Genomic DNA, 20,608 nt, shown 5'->3' with positions numbered 1-20,608 from the left:
ATTAATATGAAAATGAGTCATTGATATGTCGTCACTGCTGAGAACGCACAGTGGAAACATCCTCCACACACACTTGAGACTTCCAACAATAGATGTGTGTGCCACATGTGTTTGTGTTTAATTCCCTTCTTAATGTTGGTGTTTGATGGACGCGACGACACTGAGGAGAAAACACCCGCGAGTGGATTCTATCGGATTGCATTATAATCCATAAATGTTGACTATTTTTAATTAAAATTATCAAAGTTTCATCAGATTAGTAACTTGTGAAGAGCTTTGTCAGAGGTGGCAAACTGGCGGCTCGTGGACCACATGCGGGAACTAAAAAAAACGAGCCAAGTGAATTTCACCAATTCAATACGTTTTTAAACATTTTGAGTAGTTTTTGCTCAGGTGTGTTTGTATAGTTGGAGAAAATGAATTTTTTTTTCATCAGATTGAAAAAAAGGACACAAGACACTCTATATTGCACATTCTTATATACTCTGTATGTAAATGCTCTGTGTTCTAAGGGTTAAATGACATATATAAGCTTGTTTGATGTTTTGAATGCAGTTGTCAATGTTATTATTGACTTAATGTTAGATTTATTTCATCATTTTGTGCCATAAATGTGCTTTTATTGTGAAGAACACGCCATTTCGTATCAAAACAAACACATTTACTTTGAAATTCTGTGAAATATCATGATGAAAATCTATTGTGTTGTGATTTTGAAGATACTGAACAGTTGTTTTTTTCCCACTCTGGACCAGACTAGACACTCATTGGCGCCCAGATGATTTGAGTGTGACATCCCTGGTCTAAACAGCACAACACAATTCAAACCGTAGCCCTAAACTTCCTCAGATGTGAGGTTCTGCCTTATAAGGAGCAGGTTCTAGTCTCCACGAGGACTTCTGGTTCTGTCAAGGTCATTGTTCATGCTAGGAAAGATTCTAAAGAGGCAACAAATACACACACTGACACTGACAGATGCACTGCAGAAGTCCTGATGACGACCATAACAATGTGTAAACACACCGGGGAGGGTTGTGAGTTGTTGTTGTTGTTGTTTTTGGTGGTGTTGGTGCATGTCGATGAGAGTTATGATCAAACATGACTGTGGTTCAGAGCTTGTTCCTGCACGTTAATGAGTCACCGGGTTTACGGTGAATTGGCTGCACGGACCAGTTCATGAAATAACGTCTGTTTCTGAGCAATGTTCGTGACAGTGCTGCCGCCTGTCTGTCTGTACGGCCAACGTTTCTGCTTAAACTCAGATTACCAGGTTAAACTGAGTCAAATCTGAAGATTTTCAGTATTATGGTCCTAAATCCTCATGTGTGGACGTGAGACACGAATAAGAGTGAAATCATATCAGAGTCCATGCAGCTTTTTCCCCGTACGCATGTGCTGAGCGGTGACATATTAATCCATTTGCACCACGGAAGTGCGGGAAAAATTCAACAACAATGGATTAGAGTGACATCTTCGAGAGCTTAATCTCACCCACATTTTTCTGCAATAGCTTCCATTTCATCACTAAAGCTACATCTTGCTAAGTGGCCTCAAAAATCCGAGGCTTTCTGTGGATGAGTCGCGCATACTACAGTATGTGCTCTCAGTTAACACTGATCGACACAGTTACCTCCAGTGTTTGTGCTGAAACCACATCAAAGTCTAATTAAATCCCTAAAACTTAAATTGCATATGGAAATCTGAATCCTCATTAACGATGACTTTGACCTGCATTGTAACACATCCTCTTCCATTAGTCTTCCTTTGTTCTGATTTCAGAGGCTCAGACGGGGGAAAAATGAAAGGATCTCATGAGGGAGCTAATCTAACAGCCGCAGGAATGTATCAGTGTGACGCTGAACACCTCCGGATTATCATCTCTGCATGTCAATCATGAGGACATGTCCGGAACAAGACACGAGACGCTGTTTCAAGGAGGAGTGCGTCCCTTATTATTTCAGATAAAATTGAAATAGATTTCAATAATTCAATAATAAACTGTCGTGAAATAACAGTTATTTACCATATTTTTTAATCTCGTTTGGAGGCTGCAGGTCTCTCAATTGTGTTAATATTTAACCAGTAAATGAAATAACTGCATCTATTTCTACACAATGTTCTCATTCCTGCTGTTGTCACATGGATGAGAGACGAGCTGAGTCATCATGTGTTCATTTGAAATGAAATAGTGTCTTAATCTGTGAGTCTCTGCTGCCAATGACCTGATCTGATCAGATTTGTGTCACTTCAGCATAAATATGCTCCTAAATATGATATTTTAGCTAATATGCGGCCGTCTTTTTCTTTCTCGAACCAGCGAGTGCATCCCTTGTTTTATTCAGATAAAAATTCAAATAGATTTAAATAAATCTGGCTCATAAAATAGAATCAGTCAGAATATTAAAATAAAGTCGTGAATAACAACATTTTCCTCCATTTCAAGGTTAACTCTTAGTGCTTACAGGTACAATACACAACTCCTTATATGGACATCCTGTGTTGCTGAGTCAAAGTTATGATTGATAGTTATGATGACATAACGTGATGTATTTCCAAATTTCACAAATTCAATCTGATGTTAAACATTTTGAGTACTTTTTGCTCAGGTGTGTTTATATAGTTGGTGAAAATGAGACATTTTTCATCAGATTGCCTATAGGTTTGTGCTAAAAAGAGGATATATGTGTAAACAGTAATGGAGAAAAAGTGTTCTAATGGTAAAATACTGCAGGTCAGTAACACACCCACTGGTTCCCCTTGAAACAGCGTCTCATGGTTATTCAGGGACCTTCTGACATTCAGTATTCAAGAATTCTTTGTCATCATTATGTGTCTATAACAGACACCAAACCTTCAAAAACAAAGTAAAATAACATTAAATAAGATGGAATATGACTTCAGTGACGTGTTATAGCAGCAGATGTTGTTGTTGTTGCTAAGTGCAGCGGTGCACGGCCTTGTCTTTCTTTAGGAGTGTGTGTGCGTGAGTGTGTGTGTGTGTCTACAATGTAGTGTATTTTGAGGAAAATATCCAGTGTTGATTAAGGCTTAATTGTTAATTTCACCTTAATCATATGTTTGTGTGTGCTGATTGTTGGGAACAACAATAATAATAATAATAATAATTATTGTTATTATTATTAGGTCTAATTGGATGAACACACGCTCAGGAAACACTATAAAAACAGGACTTTCATTCGTCATCTCTTCCTGTACAAGAACACATGCAACGTTCAGACCGAAATGATGAATGTAATAAATAGAGACACAAAAAGCACCGTAAGCTTCTTCTTACTGACCTTTGTCACAAACGAAATGACATCACGTTACAGTTCTGCACGTTGTTACTGATTAGAATCTAATCCCCATGAATGATTGCTTGATTGTGTCACCGGAGCCGAAACATCCATCTCTGTGATATCTGTTTAATGGCCCTGACCCTGTGACGCTGCACTGAAGCCTCATCCCGACAGTGACAGAGACATGAGTGTCCCCGCTGATTTTCTCTTTCATCCTGCAGCCACAGGAGACGAGGACAAGGGCCAGGAGATAAGGAATGGATTTTAATTTTCTGAGGTGAGCAGAGTGAGGATGTCAGGATTCTTTAAAGACTACAAAAAAACACTAAAGTAGTATAATCCATGAAATGAAAGTGTGAGTGTAATGAAAGAAACGCTGCGACAGATAATGTGAAACAGTGGGAGTCATATCTTTTTCTCCCAGGTGACGCAGAGATTACAGTGTTTACAGGTTAATTTGGAAAAATCTGATGACAGAACATACAACTACTCCTGGTCTCGCTCTTCTGGCTCTACCTCACCTCTGTCCCCCATTTTTCCTTTCCCCCCAACCTGTCTAGGCAGATGGCCGCACATCTTTGAGTCTTTCTTCCTGTTAAAAGGGAGGTTTTCTTTCCATCCACTGTTGCCTCTAGTGTTTGCTCATTGTGTGAACTGTTGGGTTTCTCTGCTCTCCATGATGTTGTCTATGTACAGTGAGATAATATATGTGGTGATTCACCGGCGCTATACAAATAAAATAAAATTGGATTGAATGGAGCATACGTTTTCAAAAGGCAAAAAAATAAAATAAAATAACTGCACAAATAAAATCAACTACGAGGATAAAAAGAAAAAAAAATGAAATTGTAAAATAAAATAAGATTTTCCAAGTATCTGTTGTCAGGGTTCACTTGAAAAGAAAAAGTTCCGACAGCGTGGCATCAACAGCGCTGCTTATATCTGATGATAATTCCCAAAAAGACCTGTAGACACATGCTGGAGGACTTAAGACCATACCAGACTTATTAGAGCAGAGGAGTCAAACTGGCGACATACACTATATAAGCTTGTTTAGGGTTTTAATTACAGTTGCCCACGTTATTATTTACTTAATTTAGTTATTGGTGTATTTCTCTGTTTGTGATATTACTTGATTTATTTTGTGTCATTAATATGTTTTATTAATTTATTGTGAGGTTAACATCATTACACATTAAAACACATTAAAACACATTAAAACAAGCACTTTTGCTTTGAAATTCTGTGAGATATCATCGTGAATACCTTAACTGAGATATCACGATGGAATATTATGTTGTAATTTTAAGCTCCAGTTGTTTTTTTCACCACTAGACTAGACGCTCACTGGCGCCCAGGTCATTTGAGTTTGACACTCCTGTATTAGACAGTTCACTAGAGAGATAGTGGGGATGCACCCACCGACTATCTCTCCACAGAGGTTCACTGTAGGGGTTCAAAATAGTTTCAAGTATTTACATCACATACACATAGATCTGTTGGGCCAGAGGAAACACGTGCGTGTTCAGGGAAACACTAGAGGGAAAAACAGAAGAGGAGCTACGTGGCAGACACTGAGGTGCAGAGAGAGAGAGATTAAATGGTAAAATCGTAAATGGGATGGAAGAGGAACAGTAATTTGGAGGAACGTGTGCTTGCAACAATGGGCTGAGCAAGTGTGTGTGTGTGTGTGTGTGTGTGAGAGAGAGAGAGAAGCAGGGAGAGGATGGGAAAGAGAACAAGAGTGGAAAATGAACTGTGAGTGGAGTGCCTGATGTAAATGGCTCAGAGGACGAAAGAGAGGGAGACAAAGAGGGGGAGAAGAGGGGGATGCTTTACCACATGTGATCATGCTATTCTTTGATGCTGCCATAAAACATTAAATCATCATATTTAAACAAAAAAAACAACACAAAACAACAACAACAACAACACACAATTATGTTTCCTGCAGCCGCTGTCTGAGGTTCACATATCAGACTCCAGACAGGAAGACCAGGTATTAGACCAGCGGGCGCTGCGATCATGATTGCCTTTGATTGTGAGTGTAATTTGTGATGCAGAACACAGCGACTCTTAGCACTGAACATGATTGGCCATGATTAGAGACGATACGCTGCTTTCATTATCACCAGCAGGACGAGAACGGCTAAATACGGGTTCCGTGTCACACAGAGAGAGAGGAGATCTACAGATGATAACATGACCATGATGTACGTATAAGGTTCATGTGTATTTGTTCATATTATGTTGTTTAAACGATGACGATGGTTGTTTTTCTTTTTATTTATGTAAGAAGAAATCAAAACTAGACTTTATGATTAGGAAGTGTTTCAGCTGTAGAGAAGAACTTCATTATGATGCTTTTCCATTAGCGACGGTACCTGATACCTGCTCAGCCGAGGATCCAAGCGAGCTGAGCCGATACTGTGCGTGACGTGGTCACACTGTCGTCACAGGAGGTGTGTCCAGGGAAGACAAAAGACACATAACACTGAGCCGTCTTCCATAAAGGACAAACAGTCACACACTGTGTCTCCCAGGTGATCCTAACGACCCTCTTCCACTCCTGAAGAGGACGATGATCTGGACGAATGAGAACCTTCACAGACCGGTTTTCCATGTCACTGAAAGAGCTGGCGGCAGAAACAGGAGGGAGAGAAGCTACCTCGTGTTTATTTCACCTCTGTCCTTCGTTTGATGGAATAAGTGCTTTACAGCGACTGGTTAGCAGAAGGGTTGTGCGGTGCTAATGACGCCAATTCCTCAGGGCAGTGACAGAATCTTTAATGACGACACGACTCGACGCCAAGACGAATGTTTTGTCCTTCTTTTATTGTCTGTTTTTCTGTGCTTTTAACTTAAAACAAGAACAAAGTGAACACAGAGCACTTTCACTGCTCTTTTTCACATCACTGTTTAAACGTACAGTATATACCAGGGGCCACATACAGTGTGCCAGACCAGTAAAATAATAGCATAATAACCTATGAACAACAACTCCTTTGTTTCTTCTCCTTCTGTTTTACATTTAATGAAGAATATTTTTACAAAACATGACACTTCATGAGAAATATAAGTGCAATTTCAACAATATCACGCCTGAATTTGCCATTTACACGTCACTATAAAGGATCTATAAAGGCAAACATTTAGTCACGGGTATCTGGACATGAATAATATTGTATTTGACATTAAGTTTACATTGTGATTGTAATGTGAAATTTTCACAAATTCATCCTGTGGGCCGCATTGCACCCTCTGGGGGGCCGGGCTGTATGTTTGACACCCTCGGTACATACAGAGGTTATAAGAATGTGCAATATACAGTGTCTTATATCCTTTTTTTGAGCACAACCTAAGATTATGTTATTATTATTATTATTATTATTTATTAACTATATAAACACACCTGAGCAAAAAGTACTCAAAATTTTTAAAATGTGCAAACACGTCACAGTTAGTAGGTTCACTTGGCTCGTTTTTAATGAACAAAACGAAAAGAAAAACAGTCGATTTTGTGACTTCTGCACAATTATTGCTACTTTATACCAAAAATGTGATATTAAATGAATCATAACTTTGACTAATAACACATAAGAAAACGAAAAAAAACACACATGTAAAGCCTGAATATGTGACCTGTAAACACACACACACACAGGAAGTCCATATAAGGAGTTTCTGTTGTGTTCATGTGTTGTTGTTAGCAGCTCGTTACTTCAGCTCGTGATATCGCCTACATTCATACCCCGGAGGATTTCCATCACTCCTACCTTTTGGCAGCAGCTAATTGGATGAGTTCATGTGTTGTTGTTAGCAGCTCGTTACTTCAGCTCATGATATCGCCTACATTCATACCCCGGAGGATTTCCATCACTCCTACCTTTTGGCAGCAGCTAATTGGATGAGTGTGTATAATCCAACCCGATGTGACACGAGGTTCATTAAGCCAATTTAAGTCTTCCTGTCGCCACACCTCCAGTCCATCCTGGAAACGTTGTCTCCCCTCACAGTCTGCTGCACGTTGGTAATTATCCACCTGTATTCCTGTGCTGCATCAGCAGCCATTGGCCACAACAGCATTCACGGAGAAAGGAGTGAGGAATGTGAAATTTGCTCGCTCACTCGTGCCGTGGAACATCTGCGCGCTAACGCGGTGGTTATTCTCTTGGCAAGCACAAAAACAAACATGTTCTATGAGCTACGGCGGAATCACACACAAAATCCACATAATAGCATGAAAAGCTGCTGCCATGGAGGCAGATTAAATGAATAAAAATGTGCTGTCTTCCTTTAATAGAGGTGAGAAGAGAAACTACAGGACCTTAGGATACAGAGAAGCAGGATATCTACTAATATCCGCTACTGCAGCAGCTCACACCATCATCATCATCATCATCAGTGAGTCCTGCTTCACGTTGTTGCAGAAGGTCGTTTTTAGTGTTGGTGTTGGGAAAGATCAAACGCCTTTGGTTGTTGTAATCCTGCAGATTAATCTGCTGGTTGTGTGTCGACTTCAGAAATGTTCAAATGTTTCAGAATGCTTTTAAAATAAGGTGATTGTGACTCTAGCTTTCATTGAGCAGCTCGGTCCCTGTGGAAATACAGCATTCACACTGCAGAAGTGAAATAACTGTCTTATCTGTGCTTTGATATCTCATATTTTAAGATTGTATAAATGCATGTAAGGAAAGGTACAGTAGCTATGTTTGTTTATGTTGTCAATTTTATCGTATAGATGCTTCTTATCATTTACATCGTGGTCATTTCAAATATTACAGCTGATAGATAATGATCATTGTGAGGCTGAACACTAAAAAGAGGAACTGACTGATTTTTAAGGCCATCATTTGTCGGGTTTTATCTGAAAACTGATTGCACAAGATAATGGCAATAGAAAAACACAACAACACCATGCATGGACACTTTCATTGGTGCCATGTAAGTAATTCTGTTAGATCCTGAGGTGTTTTTTAAGAGAAATGCGACGTCTCAAATTAAGACACAAAGGAACCGTGTCTGAGCTAAAAGCCAATACAGTGAAGAACACAGCTCTGCATGTACTGTACTGTGATTTTCATGACTTAGACACAGGCTCTGAGGAAAAGTACTTTCCAGTTTTGATGCCGCTGCATCCTGAATACATCTGAAAGGGACACGATGTTGTCTTTTACCTTTGAATAAATTATAACCAAGTCTGTCGTGATTCATTATTACAGTCCAGACATGATGTACTGTTTTATATAATATATGATAGTGTGTATATACACTGCCTTGTCAAATGTTTTCGCTTTACTGGTCCGGCCCACGTGAGTTCAAATTGTGCTCTGTGTGGTCCCCGACCCAGAATGAGTTTGACATCCCTGCTCTAAATTGACCATAGGTGAGAGTGGATGGTTGTTTGTCTCCATGTGTCCCTGTGATGGACTGGCGATCTGTCCGTGGTGTGAGCCCCGCCTTTCGCCCGATGTCAGCTGACACAGCCCTGTGACCCTCACGTGGAGGATACAGCGGTAGAAAATGGATGGACAAGATCCTGGTGTAAAAATATGTAATTGAATACCAAGCTACCTACATCCATTGACTACTTGGGATTATTCTCTAAGTGATTATTTTTAAGTGGTACTCGGGCACATAGAAGCAGCCACTGTTCTATGTGCAGAGAAAACCTGTATTTTCATTGGCCTGATGGAAATTGTTTGGAACATGAGAGAGCAGCTGGAAGGACCCTCAACCCGCTGAACACCAACACGTCAGTTTGCAAGCTCGTTGACATTTGTCTGGCGGTTTCTGACCAGACAATTGTCAGCTGTTGTTTATTTGTACCCCTTTGTCCTGTGGCTAAATTATGAAGCACGCGTCGTTCTGTTCAAACGCCTAATCTTTTGTTTTTGCTTGCTTTTGTGAGGCAGATGTTTTTGAAGAGCCTGGTAAACAGAACAATGCAGCGGGGCTGGTGCTGTGAGCAGACACCTCAACACTGCGGGCTCTCTGCTCCCGTATCTGTCAATATAAACAACGTCGAGAAGGTTTAATGGACTGCATAAATCAGCGGGACACACGGACTGGATAACCAACATAGTCATGAGCAAGAATTTCCTTTGATTTCGCTTATTGCACTGCATCCATGTGACCAAAGGTAAACTGAGGCTGAAGAGGATCAGAGCCGGGCTGAGTGTGTTCTCATATAGTGTTTGCTTTTATAATGGAGGTCATTATGTTTGTTATGTGTGTCTGCCGTTGGAGGCAGAGCCAATAATGATTACCTTTTAAACCTTCATTAACACATCACAACACCAACGAGAAACTGAGGAGGAAAAAAATCCTCTTTTTATTGATGGATGGTCTGAACATGGCAATGTGTTTCATTTCAACACTGAAATAAAGAAAAACAACTAAACCTGAACTAGCCACTAAATACATGGTTTACTCACATATAAACCTTCAAAAAATAAGTTAAAAACATATATATATATCCACTCCACTCTGTCCAGTCTAGTGCACAAATACTGGGACCGGGACACGGACAGCTAAAAAGACGAATAAATAAAATAAACAATGGCACGGGAACATTTAATGACTACTTCTGCTGAAATATTCGAGGCTTTCTATCGAGAGCTGAAACCTCAAGATGTGAGCACTAATTACAGAGTGGGGGGGGACAGTGATAAAGTATGTGTGCGTGTTGCGTGTGGACGACGGATTTAAACGGCAAAGACGCAGCTGAATAAGTTCCAGGTGTGAGGATTCAAACACCTGGCTCCGACTAAACAATCATTACTCTGTCATACTGCCAATGTCTGCTGTTGTTTTCTCACACACCACAATGCCCGCTTTGATGCTACATCGGATCGATTTGTTCGAGTTCAAGCATTGTTTACCTCACAGACAATATCAAAGTCCTTGAATGCAACATTGTACATTATTCACATGTTTCGGCTCACGGGGAAAAGCCACCAAACAGGATACATTTTGTACTCTTTGTCCGACCAACTACAAACAAACTTCACAGCGCCACGTTAGAGTGAATATTCCACATGGAACCGCTAACACGGTTAGCAACCAAGCGATACAAAACCACACAATAGAATTGAATTGCCCAGGTGTTCTCACATTTAATCTGGGTCATTTTTGTGAGAATGTCGACATCACTATTATATTAATAATCACAGAAGATTCCAATTCAAAGCTGAAAAAACATAGAGGTGGAAACTGCTACAATAAACTTCATCTACAATCGTAGTATTATTTTTAATTTTAATTTTCTAAATTAATCTGACTGCTGCTTAGTATTCCTGAAAGGGACAGTTAAGTTTTATGGTACTGAAACATTATCTCCACTTGCTTAAGTCTATGATGGTCTGGAGAATCTCCTGTCCCCCATTTTTCCTTTCACCCCAACCTGTCTAGACAGATGGCCGCACATCTTTGAGTCTGTTTGTGTCAGAGATTCTGTCAGGAGTGTTTTTCTCTTCACTGTTGCCTCTAGTGTTTGCTCACTGTGTGAACTGTTGGCTTTCTCTGCTCTCGATGATGTTGTCTATGTACAGAGACTTGAATTGAATTGAATTTTATCTTCCCATTACTCAGTCTTTTCCAGCTGGAAGCTGAAGTTTGTAAACTGCTCACACTCCAAAATCCCTAGAGAAAATCGAATCTTTTTAAGCTCACGAGGACACAGGAGCTGCTGGTCGACGACTGCTGCCTCATTCGTTAAGTTTGTGTCACATAGATAATTCCAAATGAAGGATTTCAAACACAGAAGTGACAAAAGGCAGCAGTGGATCAACAACTCCTGTGTCTTGATGTCAAACTTAGAAATGTTCTCTGTGGACTTTGGTACAGTACGACAAACACACCTTTGTTTCCAGCTGGAAAAGAGTGTCAATATCTCATATAAACAGACTTAAGAATAGCTGAACTTTACAATCTCTACAATCTACCAAATGATTCATGAAAGGATTTTGTATTAAACAGTGTATTTCAAGATTTTCCTAACAATTTCTGTAACTGCGGTTCTTTCTTGTTGACATTGCAGTGATCTAGCTTCTCTGATCTGTTCTGACCACTGCTCCACCTCACACCCAGGCGTGGATGCTGCCCACCCACTCCAGGAGCCGACCCCGGTACCAGGCTCGTGTGAGCGGCTGAACGAGAAGCAGGAGTCGAAACCTGCGGAGGAGCCCGCAGAAGATCGCGGCCGCCACGACCACAAGCGGAGACATCATCACAAAGCCCAGGATGATGAGGGCGGAGCAGCTGTTGTCGTCAAGGTAATGGCAAATGGGGGAGGGGGAGTCGAGTACCTGTAAGAAGCAAACAGAGGGGCTCACATAATGTTTTTGCTTTTTGGATTAGACTTGAGTAAAATGGTCTCGATTTATAGGAATATTTACATTTTCTCAAATATTGAGGGGTAAACGTTACTATTTGTTTTTGAAATATGGAAAACATTGGGTGTCTGGAAGATACCTCACATTTTAGGCTCTGTGTCACTTTATGAAGAATTCAGTTGTATGGGACCATGAAGCAGTCCTCACATTGTAATATGTATGAGTGTTTCCGTTACTGATAACAGTTCAAAATGACTCTCTCTGACTTGCTTGATTTAAAGCAGGGACTCAACTTGACTTGCTTGATTCTTGCAAGAATGACTTCGGACTTGCTTGTGACTTGAAGGTTAAGACTCGAGACCTGTTTGTGACTTGAAGGTTAAGACTCGAGACCTGTTTGTGACTTGAAGGTTAAGACTCGAGACCTGTTTGTGACTTGACTTTGTGACTTGAAGGTTAAGACTCAAGACCTGCTTGTGACTTGAAGGTTAAAATTCAAGACCTGCTTGTGACTTGAAGGTTAAGACTCAAGACCTGTTTGTGACTTGAAGGTTACTTGAACTCAAGACCTGCTTGTGACTTGAAGGTTAAAATTCAAGGCCTGCTTGTGACTTAAGTTTGTGACTTGAAGGTTAAGACTCGACCTGCTTGTGACTTGAAGGTTAAATCTTGAGACCTGCTTGTGACTTGAAGGTTAAGCCTTGAGACCTGCTTGTGACTTGAAGGTTAAGATTTTAGACCTGCTTGTAACTTGAAGGTTAAGATTCGAGACCTGTAAGAAGGTTAGGATTGAGACCTGATTGTGACTTGAAGGTTAAGTCTTAAGACCTGCTTGTGACTTGAAGGTTAAGACTTGAGGATTGCTTGTCACTTGAAGGTTAAGATTGGAGACCTGCTTGTGACTTGAAGGTTAAGATTCTTGAGACCTGCTTGTGACTTGAAGGTTAAGACTTGAGACTTGAGACCTGCTTGTGACTTGAAGGTTAAGACTTGAGACTTGCTTGTCACTTGAAGGTTAAGATTGGAGACCTGCTTGTGACTTGTTAAGAACAGTGATGTGTACAGCCACAGGCAGTAATGTATCCCATTTACCAAGATGGTGGCAACTTTGTTTCAGAACCAGAATTATTAAGAGTATAGTTTACTTTTTTTTGTTTTAGCTCAATTTGTTCGTCAAACTAGTCAAACTAAATTTAATAGCTGGTATCCAAAGTGTGGATTATATAATATCGTCACAGTTGTCCGAGATGGTCATCACTGCTAGTACATTGGGTACGAGGGCTTCAAAAGTCTCCCATCTCTGATAATTGTAACTGCATGCTGCTCGACGACTCTGAAGGAAGAGCAGCACAGAGATGATGAACAAATGGTTCTGGAGTATTTACAAAAAGCAAAAAGGAAGATTAGGTTACATGTAAGCTGTATCAAACACTCAAAGTGATTAAATCCGAGCATCAGGCTTAAATAGAGCCATTGTGTAATTGTGTGCTTTATTATCCAATTACTCTAATAATAATTTCACTAATCACAGATCATTTAACTATGAAACTAGTGGTTAGCTGCAGTACAAGTCCAAAAAAGCAAATATGATTTGTCACTGGCTACAGTACATGGAACTCACGTGTCCCTGTGTGTGTGTGTGTGTGTGTGTGTGTGTGTGTGAGAGAGTGCATATGTTTAATGACGATAAAGCAGTGGGGTTGTGTGAAGTGGGGTGGAGTTCCTCCCTGTTTCCAACCACAGCTGTCAATCACCAGCAGGGGTAGGAGGGAGAAACACACAGAGAGAGAGAGAGAGAGAGAGAGATGGGGACAGAAGAAACAACAATAAAGGGATAATGTGGGAACATGAGGGATGAGAGACCATATGAGGGTAACAGCTGCAGAAGTGCACACTAACATCGATGAGAGAGCATACAACACACACACACATACAGTCAAACTCACAAACACACTCTGACATAAATGATGTGGTTGCATTTGAAGCCCTCGTGCTTGACAAATGTGAGCTTTTTGAAAGGATTTTAACCTCCTACTAATGTCCCCTAGCAACACACACACACACACACACACACACACATGCACACCTGTGAAGTGCACACTGTGCTTTCACTGAGTACTTTCCCTCCTGGTCGTGCTGCCAGTGAGTTAGTGCACAGCTGATGCAGGCAACAAATCACAGAGTCTTGTCTTCTCGGTGGCTCCGTCGCTCTCACAGCGCTCTCTCTCTCTGTCTCTCTCTCTGTCTCTCTCTCTGTCTCTCTCTCTGTCTCTCTCTCTCTGTCTGTCTCTCTCGCAGCGACGACAGGAAGAACGCTCTGACTGACACAGTCTGATCTGAGCTGACATTTGCTCTGCTCTAATTATCACGATTAGAGTCGTGCTGCACCCACTCACTTTACACGTTCACTAATTTGTTTTAATTGTCCTAATGATAATGATCTCGTGTTAATAAATGGAGCATCACCTCGTCACGGGGAACACGACAAGACTTAAAGCTGCAGTGTGTAACTTTTTGTTGTTGTTGATGTTTTTATTCTGCCTCTGTTGAGTTTTCATGAGCAGAAACAACAAACATTTGTTGTGTGCTTTTACCTATTTGCTGCCATCTTGCTTCACTAGTACATTGTTGCCTCCATCTGTCTTGACTTAAAAGGAATCACTTCCTGTGTGCAGCACTGGAATGACACATGATCTAAACAACACTATAGTGAGAAACACAGAGTGTTTTGTGTGGAGCAGCATTGTGTGAATCTAACAGACACTCGCTCGTATATCAAAAGGTATGCACTCCATTCTTAAGCTTTAAGCTTATGCTAAGCCAGAACTTATGCTAACTTGCTAAATCCAACGAGACAGTTGCAGAAACGTTATGGCAGAAAACTAACAAAGACCTGCTGGCTCTGGTTCTACTTTATGTCTCTGTGAACTTAGTTGTATTTGTTGTCTTTCCAAAAAAGTTAGCATCAATGAAAAGTACCAGCACAGTTCGCTGCACGTTCCTGTGCTCTGGAGGCGTGTCTTCGGAGGAATCTTTAATTTTTGAATTAAAAATGCCTGCTCGAAACATTTTTTCTAGGATCTCGATCTTTAATTCTGACTTTTAATGATGGAGCAGGAAGGACTAAGGATGTGGGGGATCAAGCTGTGGGGAACACTGTCTCCTAAAGGCTATGGTGACTGAGTGACACTGTAAGAGCCTTGATGAGAGATAATCCTCTCCACAAATTACATGGGCTTACTTACTTGCGTAAACGCACGGTAAAGTTAAAAAGTACGGGGAGTACTGCAGAATCCTCCCTGTAAATAATTTCTTCTCATACAAGTCGTGTTGAGGCAGAGCACCGTCCTCCATAATCCTGCACTGAATGCTTTTGTGAGGACACTGAAATACGCCATAAACACCGTCTTAGAAAACAGCAAACACATTTCACCTTTAACTCTGAAGAAAGATTAAAAAAGCAGTATTAAGTTGGTGTCATGGCCAAATATTTAACTCTTCAGAATAATTGATGGTTGTCTGTGGGTTCATCAGTACAGGTTATTATTAATAAATATGGATTATAATAGCTTTAATGGATTGTGGCTTGCTGTGTACAAAGGTTATTCACATTTAATGCCATATTTTGAGCTCTGTGTACAAACCTGTGGCTTTCTGGTAGGATTTTACTTTTTAAATGTGTTTATATGAAATATTGATACACTGTCAGCAACAACTTTGCAAAGCAAAGAAACAGCCTGGAACAAAGACGTTCACTCACGCTGAAAAACATTATTGTAGATTATTAAGAAGAGGTTTGCTGCTGTCTGTTAAAGCGAAAAAGAGCTCACTCTGCAGCACCAAAGCCCATAGAGAAAATAGGACACAAGAGTTACTGATCATGTTGGTGAATCTGAACAAAGGATTTCAAACACCAAAGGCACAAAATAACACATCTGAACGCAGTGACGTGAAATCATGTATTTTCTCTATGGGCTTTGGAGTGAAACTTGGTTTCCAGATGGAAAATGGTGTAAAATAGCAATATAAAGCAGATTTGTCATATTATATTATGTTATATTATATTATATCATATCATATCATATCATATCATATCATATTATATTATATTATAAAGCACATTCAACTGTGCACTCAGTGAAGTGCATGCAAGTGTCCATTGTATTTTCAATAAAAATAATAAAAATAACAATCCATGCTGGTTAAAATGCAATAAGATATGAATGGAAGCTGTTAGTTTACAAAGAGATAAAGAGATAAATGCTGGGATCACATGTAAGTCCAGCACAGTAATGGGTTGTTAATATTAAAGTATAAAGTGTCAGTCTATTACGAGAGTTGGTGTTGTACAGTTCACAGTAAGTGTGAGTATTTTTGAACAAAATGCTTTTTTATGCCACTGAATGAATCACATCTGCAAACTAAATAGGGGGAAACTATCTCATGTGATAAAGTGGACTAACAGAATTTGGGCTTGTTATGAAGCCAGGGTCGTGTTTGAATGACAGTGTCTGATTGGTCCTGCACAGGAGGTTCCAGTATAAGACGCCTGATCATGCCAGCTGCAGTGCTCACAGCCAGCTGACATTCTGGGCTTGTTTTTAATAAACCTTTTAAAACGGTTCGTTTTATGTGTTGCTGGTGGTTTCTTGGAGTCTGGGAAGAGGGAGTCTCCTCATTCTTGTTGAAGGTTCAGGTTTTTCCCTACGCCTGGTCGTAACAATACTGAATAAGCGTGTTTCTATCTCTAATTTCTATCCTAGAATGAAAACACTGCACTCTGGAACTCACCGTGAACGGTCTGCACTAGTTCATAGTATCTTGAGTTTTGACTCGACACGTTATTTTGCTTAAGGCAATACTATGTGTGACATCACAGGAAGAGGCACAAGAATCAAAGTGAACAATGCTGGACTGTAGCTCAATTAAAAAGACTTAACAATCATGACCTTAAGCCAAGGAAATGTCTAAAGTCTCATCATTTAACAGAGGAGTCTGGTGTGTTCAGCGACAGCACTGCTGAAAGCCGACGAGCCCTGCTGCTGTATTCCAGTTCAGTGTCAGACTATTGTGATAGCGTTGTGTTCCGCTGACTTATCCAGAGGAGGAATTCAAATCCCATGAGTGGATGAGGTGTCAGTTGTTTCAAACAGTAAAAACACACAGTGGGGAAATATCGGTCAAGTTAAGCTCACGTCCTGCAGAGAACTCACCCTCGAGTGGCACAGGAAGCCGACGTAAAGCAGCAGCACGGCGGGCAGCAGCACGACAGAGAAGACCACAGCGAGGAGCAGAACACACGCCAAGACCACACACAGGTTCCAGAGGATGAGACCCGCCCCGCAGGTTAGGCAGCCGCACCGGCCCCTGCGGCTGCCCCAGGCACTGCCCCCGCTGTGGGCCACCGGAGGGGGCAGCATCTTCACCCCCTCGCCGATCCAGAACTCCTCCTCTTTCTCCCCCTCGCCTGAACCTCCGTCTTCCAGGTCGACGTCCATACCACACATCCTGAGAATGGAAAGATGTTTGGTTTCGTTTAAATCGGGGAAACTCCGGGTGAATTCAAACATGGTTACACACTGTGTTCATTTAATGATGCTAAAGCTGTATTTATATGGGAGCCAAGAGATGTTAAATAAATGAATTACAACAGTCTATGCATGTTAATTAAAACATGAACATACATCTTAAAGCTTAAATGACATAAATGAACAATAGTTGGTCATTAGTTCATATACGAGATGGGAACTTTCAAAAATCAGACATAAATGTCAAAGACTTTAATGTTGTTGTGACCACAGACTCATTTTAATTCACTTGATTAATTAACTAAAGATTAATGAGTTATAAATATTTTTATATATATTTGAATGACATAGCTTGTATTTTCTAGAGCATGTTATTTTATGACATTGAGAAGATTAAGACCAACATCCTTTTCATTTATAAAGGAAACGGTCGCTATATGATATAAACCAAAAAGATTAGTTATACCATAAGAGCCTTATCAGTATTCAGGAACTTTATCATTAGCATTGGTGAGCGACAGGTTTTACGATTTACAATGACATCAATCATTTTTATTTTTGCTAAAATGTTCTTTGTGTGCGTTAATTTCCTTTTATTGGATGATCATACACATTTTGAGTTGTGTTTCAGGAAGTGAACCTTTGACTTAGCAGATTTTTTATTTAGTTTTTTATTGTGCGATGATGAAATATTTAATGATCCACTGCAACTGTATTTTTTGGTGTCTTATAAACACACTCAGTCAGTAATAACCAGAGTGAAGTGTATAATGATGCTGTGCTGCTAAGAACAACACTGTCAGTCAGTCAGTCACATATACATACATGTATACATACATACATGTATGTATACATGTATGTATACATGTATACATATATATACATACATACATATGTATATACATGTATACATGTATATATGTATATACATATGTATGTATGTATATATGTACATATATATGTATATAACATACATACATGTATACATATATACATACATACATATGTATATACATATATGTATATATGTACATATATACATATATATGTATAACCAGACTGTTTCACTCACCGATTCCTCTGCAAACATCTCATTTTCTTAAAGAACAGGTTGAGGCGTGACACTCACTGTCCCCTGTGTCTTTGCATGTATGCAGACACACACACACACACACACACACACACTGTAGCTGTTTCCCCATCAGTCCTCCAATCAATGTCATCGATCAGGGTTGTGTCACTAAAGCCCACCACAGGCTTGTTGTCTGTCAATACGTGTCATGTTAAAGTGAATCTGTCAAAAACCTTTTAACCTGCTGCTGAGCTGCAGACACATGACCTCAACTGTTCAGCGTCAGCATCAGCATCAGCACCACGACTGCACGGTCTGGACTCTCACTCTCACTCTCTGTCTCTCTCTCTGTCTCTCTCTCTCTATGTCTCTCTCTCTGTCTCTCTATGTCTCTCTCTCTGTCTCTCTCTTCTCCAAACACAGCACTTGAAATGATGAAGTCCTTGCTCTTAGTTATAAAATTGTGTTTAATCATCACAGACTTGTGTAAATATGTTTTTTTTCTGTCTTGAAACTCAGAAACAGCTGAGTTGCTGTCGAGTCCAGTGAATTTCAAGCAGTAATTATGTGTCACGCGTAATAAAATGTTGTTGCTTACCTCCAGGTACAAATCCTGTTAATCCCTTGGGCGCGTAAAACTCCCGTGATGCCAGTTGTTCCACAGCAGAGGAGAAAAACGCACCTGTGAGTTGAACCTTGAACCGCTGGACTGATGCTGATGCTGATGATGATGATGCTGCTGCTGATGCTGCTGCTGCTGCTCTGGAGCTTCTTCTCCTGTGCGTCTCTGGCAGCCACCGACTGCGCGCAATTCCATTAAGTGCGCGCTCCCGCGGCCGCACAACAGTTCATAGAAAGCAGTGTTTTACTAAAATGTTTTGAGACGCACGGGAACATTCACGTGTTTGGTGATGATTTCTTTTTTTAAGCCTCTGTTGAATCATCATGAACAGAAATGATTAAACTTTATTTGTATGTTGTGTCCATTTGAAAACAGGCTCTGTCAAGCAATACTATGGACTGAGGGAGCGTTTGTGTGCATACAGCAGCAGTGCCCAGGCGGGCGGGAACAAGAGGATATTTATCCTGTCAATCTGCTCAAAGACTGCAGTAGAAATCCCTTCATTTAGTACTCTTGCCTTTTCAGCACGAATATACGGAAGCTGACGGGGGACAAACGCTGTGCAACGACCCAAAACACACACAGAAGGAGAAACGAGCTACATCATTCACAAACAATGCAGATTCAAAAAACACAAACAACAACAAAAACAAATGTAATGTGAGAAACGTGCTACAAAGAAAAATGCTGAAAACACATGCATCGACAGAAACACGCCGCAAAAACAACTTCATTCTTACTTTATGCAGCTGCTTTGTGCATATTTAAGTGTGTTTTCGCTCGTTGCAGTTCCTCATGTGATGGATGAAGTGGTAGAAGATGAGTGAATGAGTGAGGAATCAAACTTTTTCCGGTCACTTCTTACTCCTTCATACTCCTTCAACCTGTTTGCAGCCGTCTTGCTTTACTAGCGCAGTCGTACTGGTCGTACTGTACGTGCAGCACAGCGATGTCACCGGGTGACACGAGATTGAAATACAGCTGTAGTGAGAAACACAGAGAGTCGCATGGAGCGCTGTGAGAAGTAATGTGTTTACATTTAAAAGTCACACACTACAGCGTTAATGTGTGACACTTTGTGTCATAAAACATCACATGACATATCATCAGTCCACCATATGACACACAAGTCACCATTTTTAGTGAGTATTCAGCATCTGTTAAACGTTTTAAACAATTAATAGTCCAACAAAGAAATGTCGTGAGTCAGATGTAGATCAGCCATTTGTAAGTCTGATGGATGGTGGCACAAAGTTTGGATTTCTTAAGTCCTGAAAGAGAGCGATCTGTATCTCCTGCAGCCTGAGGTTAAATAAGTGGATTGGCTGTGTAGCGAGAAACTGTCTGGATTCCTTTAGCTGTGGCTCTGCTGTTGTAAATATTGATTAACAGCTCCTGCTTCTGTCCAATAACTGCAATAATTCCTGCACAGATATTGTTTGTTTGGTCAAAGTGATGTGACTGACGCAACCAAACTAAACCTCTTTAAAAATAAATGCCAACGCATCTTAAACTAATTGGTGCACTTGAATTTTGAATTTGTCAGTGATATCAATGCTAGAGTAACTGAAATGATAAATAATGCTGAAAAATGACAGGTCAGTAGATATGAGTGTATATTAGGACCTTCTGAGTAAGATGTTTGAGAAAATGATGACACGTGGAATCACACTCTCCGTAACTGATGGTAAAGAGCATGAAACCTATGTGTCTCATGTAAAAAGACACAACGGTGACTTCTTTTACTCTTG

At 40.3% G+C, this 20,608-nt stretch overlaps 1 protein-coding gene and 1 long non-coding RNA gene across 3 annotated transcripts; one reads left to right on the top strand and one right to left on the bottom strand.

Annotated features, from left to right (window-relative positions):
• The first annotated feature begins 8,872 nt into the window (after nt 1–8,872).
• LOC122767720 lies at nt 8,873–18,896 on the top strand. 2 transcript variants are annotated; one of them, XR_006360236.1, is made up of 4 exons: nt 8,873–9,054; nt 9,215–9,441; nt 11,341–11,575; nt 18,840–18,896. It is a non-coding gene; the product is annotated as an uncharacterized LOC122767720 (long non-coding RNA). The 2 variants fall into 2 exon arrangements; XR_006360237.1 differs by lacking the exon at nt 18,840–18,896 and adding an exon at nt 16,399–16,544.
• LOC122767719 (transmembrane protein 88) lies at nt 11,333–18,891 on the bottom strand. Its single transcript, XM_044023174.1, has 3 exons — nt 18,834–18,891; nt 16,849–17,143; nt 11,333–11,608 (listed from the first exon to the last, which is right to left on the bottom strand). The coding sequence occupies exons 2-3, from the start codon at nt 17,140–17,142 to the stop codon at nt 11,381–11,383; spliced, it is 522 nt and encodes a 173-aa protein (XP_043879109.1). The 5' UTR covers nt 17,143; nt 18,834–18,891; the 3' UTR covers nt 11,333–11,380.
• Nucleotides 18,897–20,608: the final 1,712 nt, after the last annotated feature.

Source organism: Solea senegalensis, linkage group LG4, assembly GCF_019176455.1.
Source record: "Solea senegalensis isolate Sse05_10M linkage group LG4, IFAPA_SoseM_1, whole genome shotgun sequence".
Taxonomy (NCBI): Eukaryota; Metazoa; Chordata; class Actinopteri; order Pleuronectiformes; family Soleidae; genus Solea; species Solea senegalensis.
This window is presented reverse-complemented; position numbering and strand designations above follow the sequence as displayed.

Excerpts from the sequence above, each read along its gene's own strand:
- LOC122767719 (XM_044023174.1), bottom strand. The coding sequence starts at position 17,142 with ATGTGTGGTATGGACGTCGACCTGGAAGACGGAGGTTCAGGCGAGGGG. Across the intron at positions 11,609-16,848 it reads GCTTCCTGTGCCACTCGAGG|GTACTCGACTCCCCCTCCCC; the intron begins GTGAGTTCTCTG and ends TGCTTCTTACAG.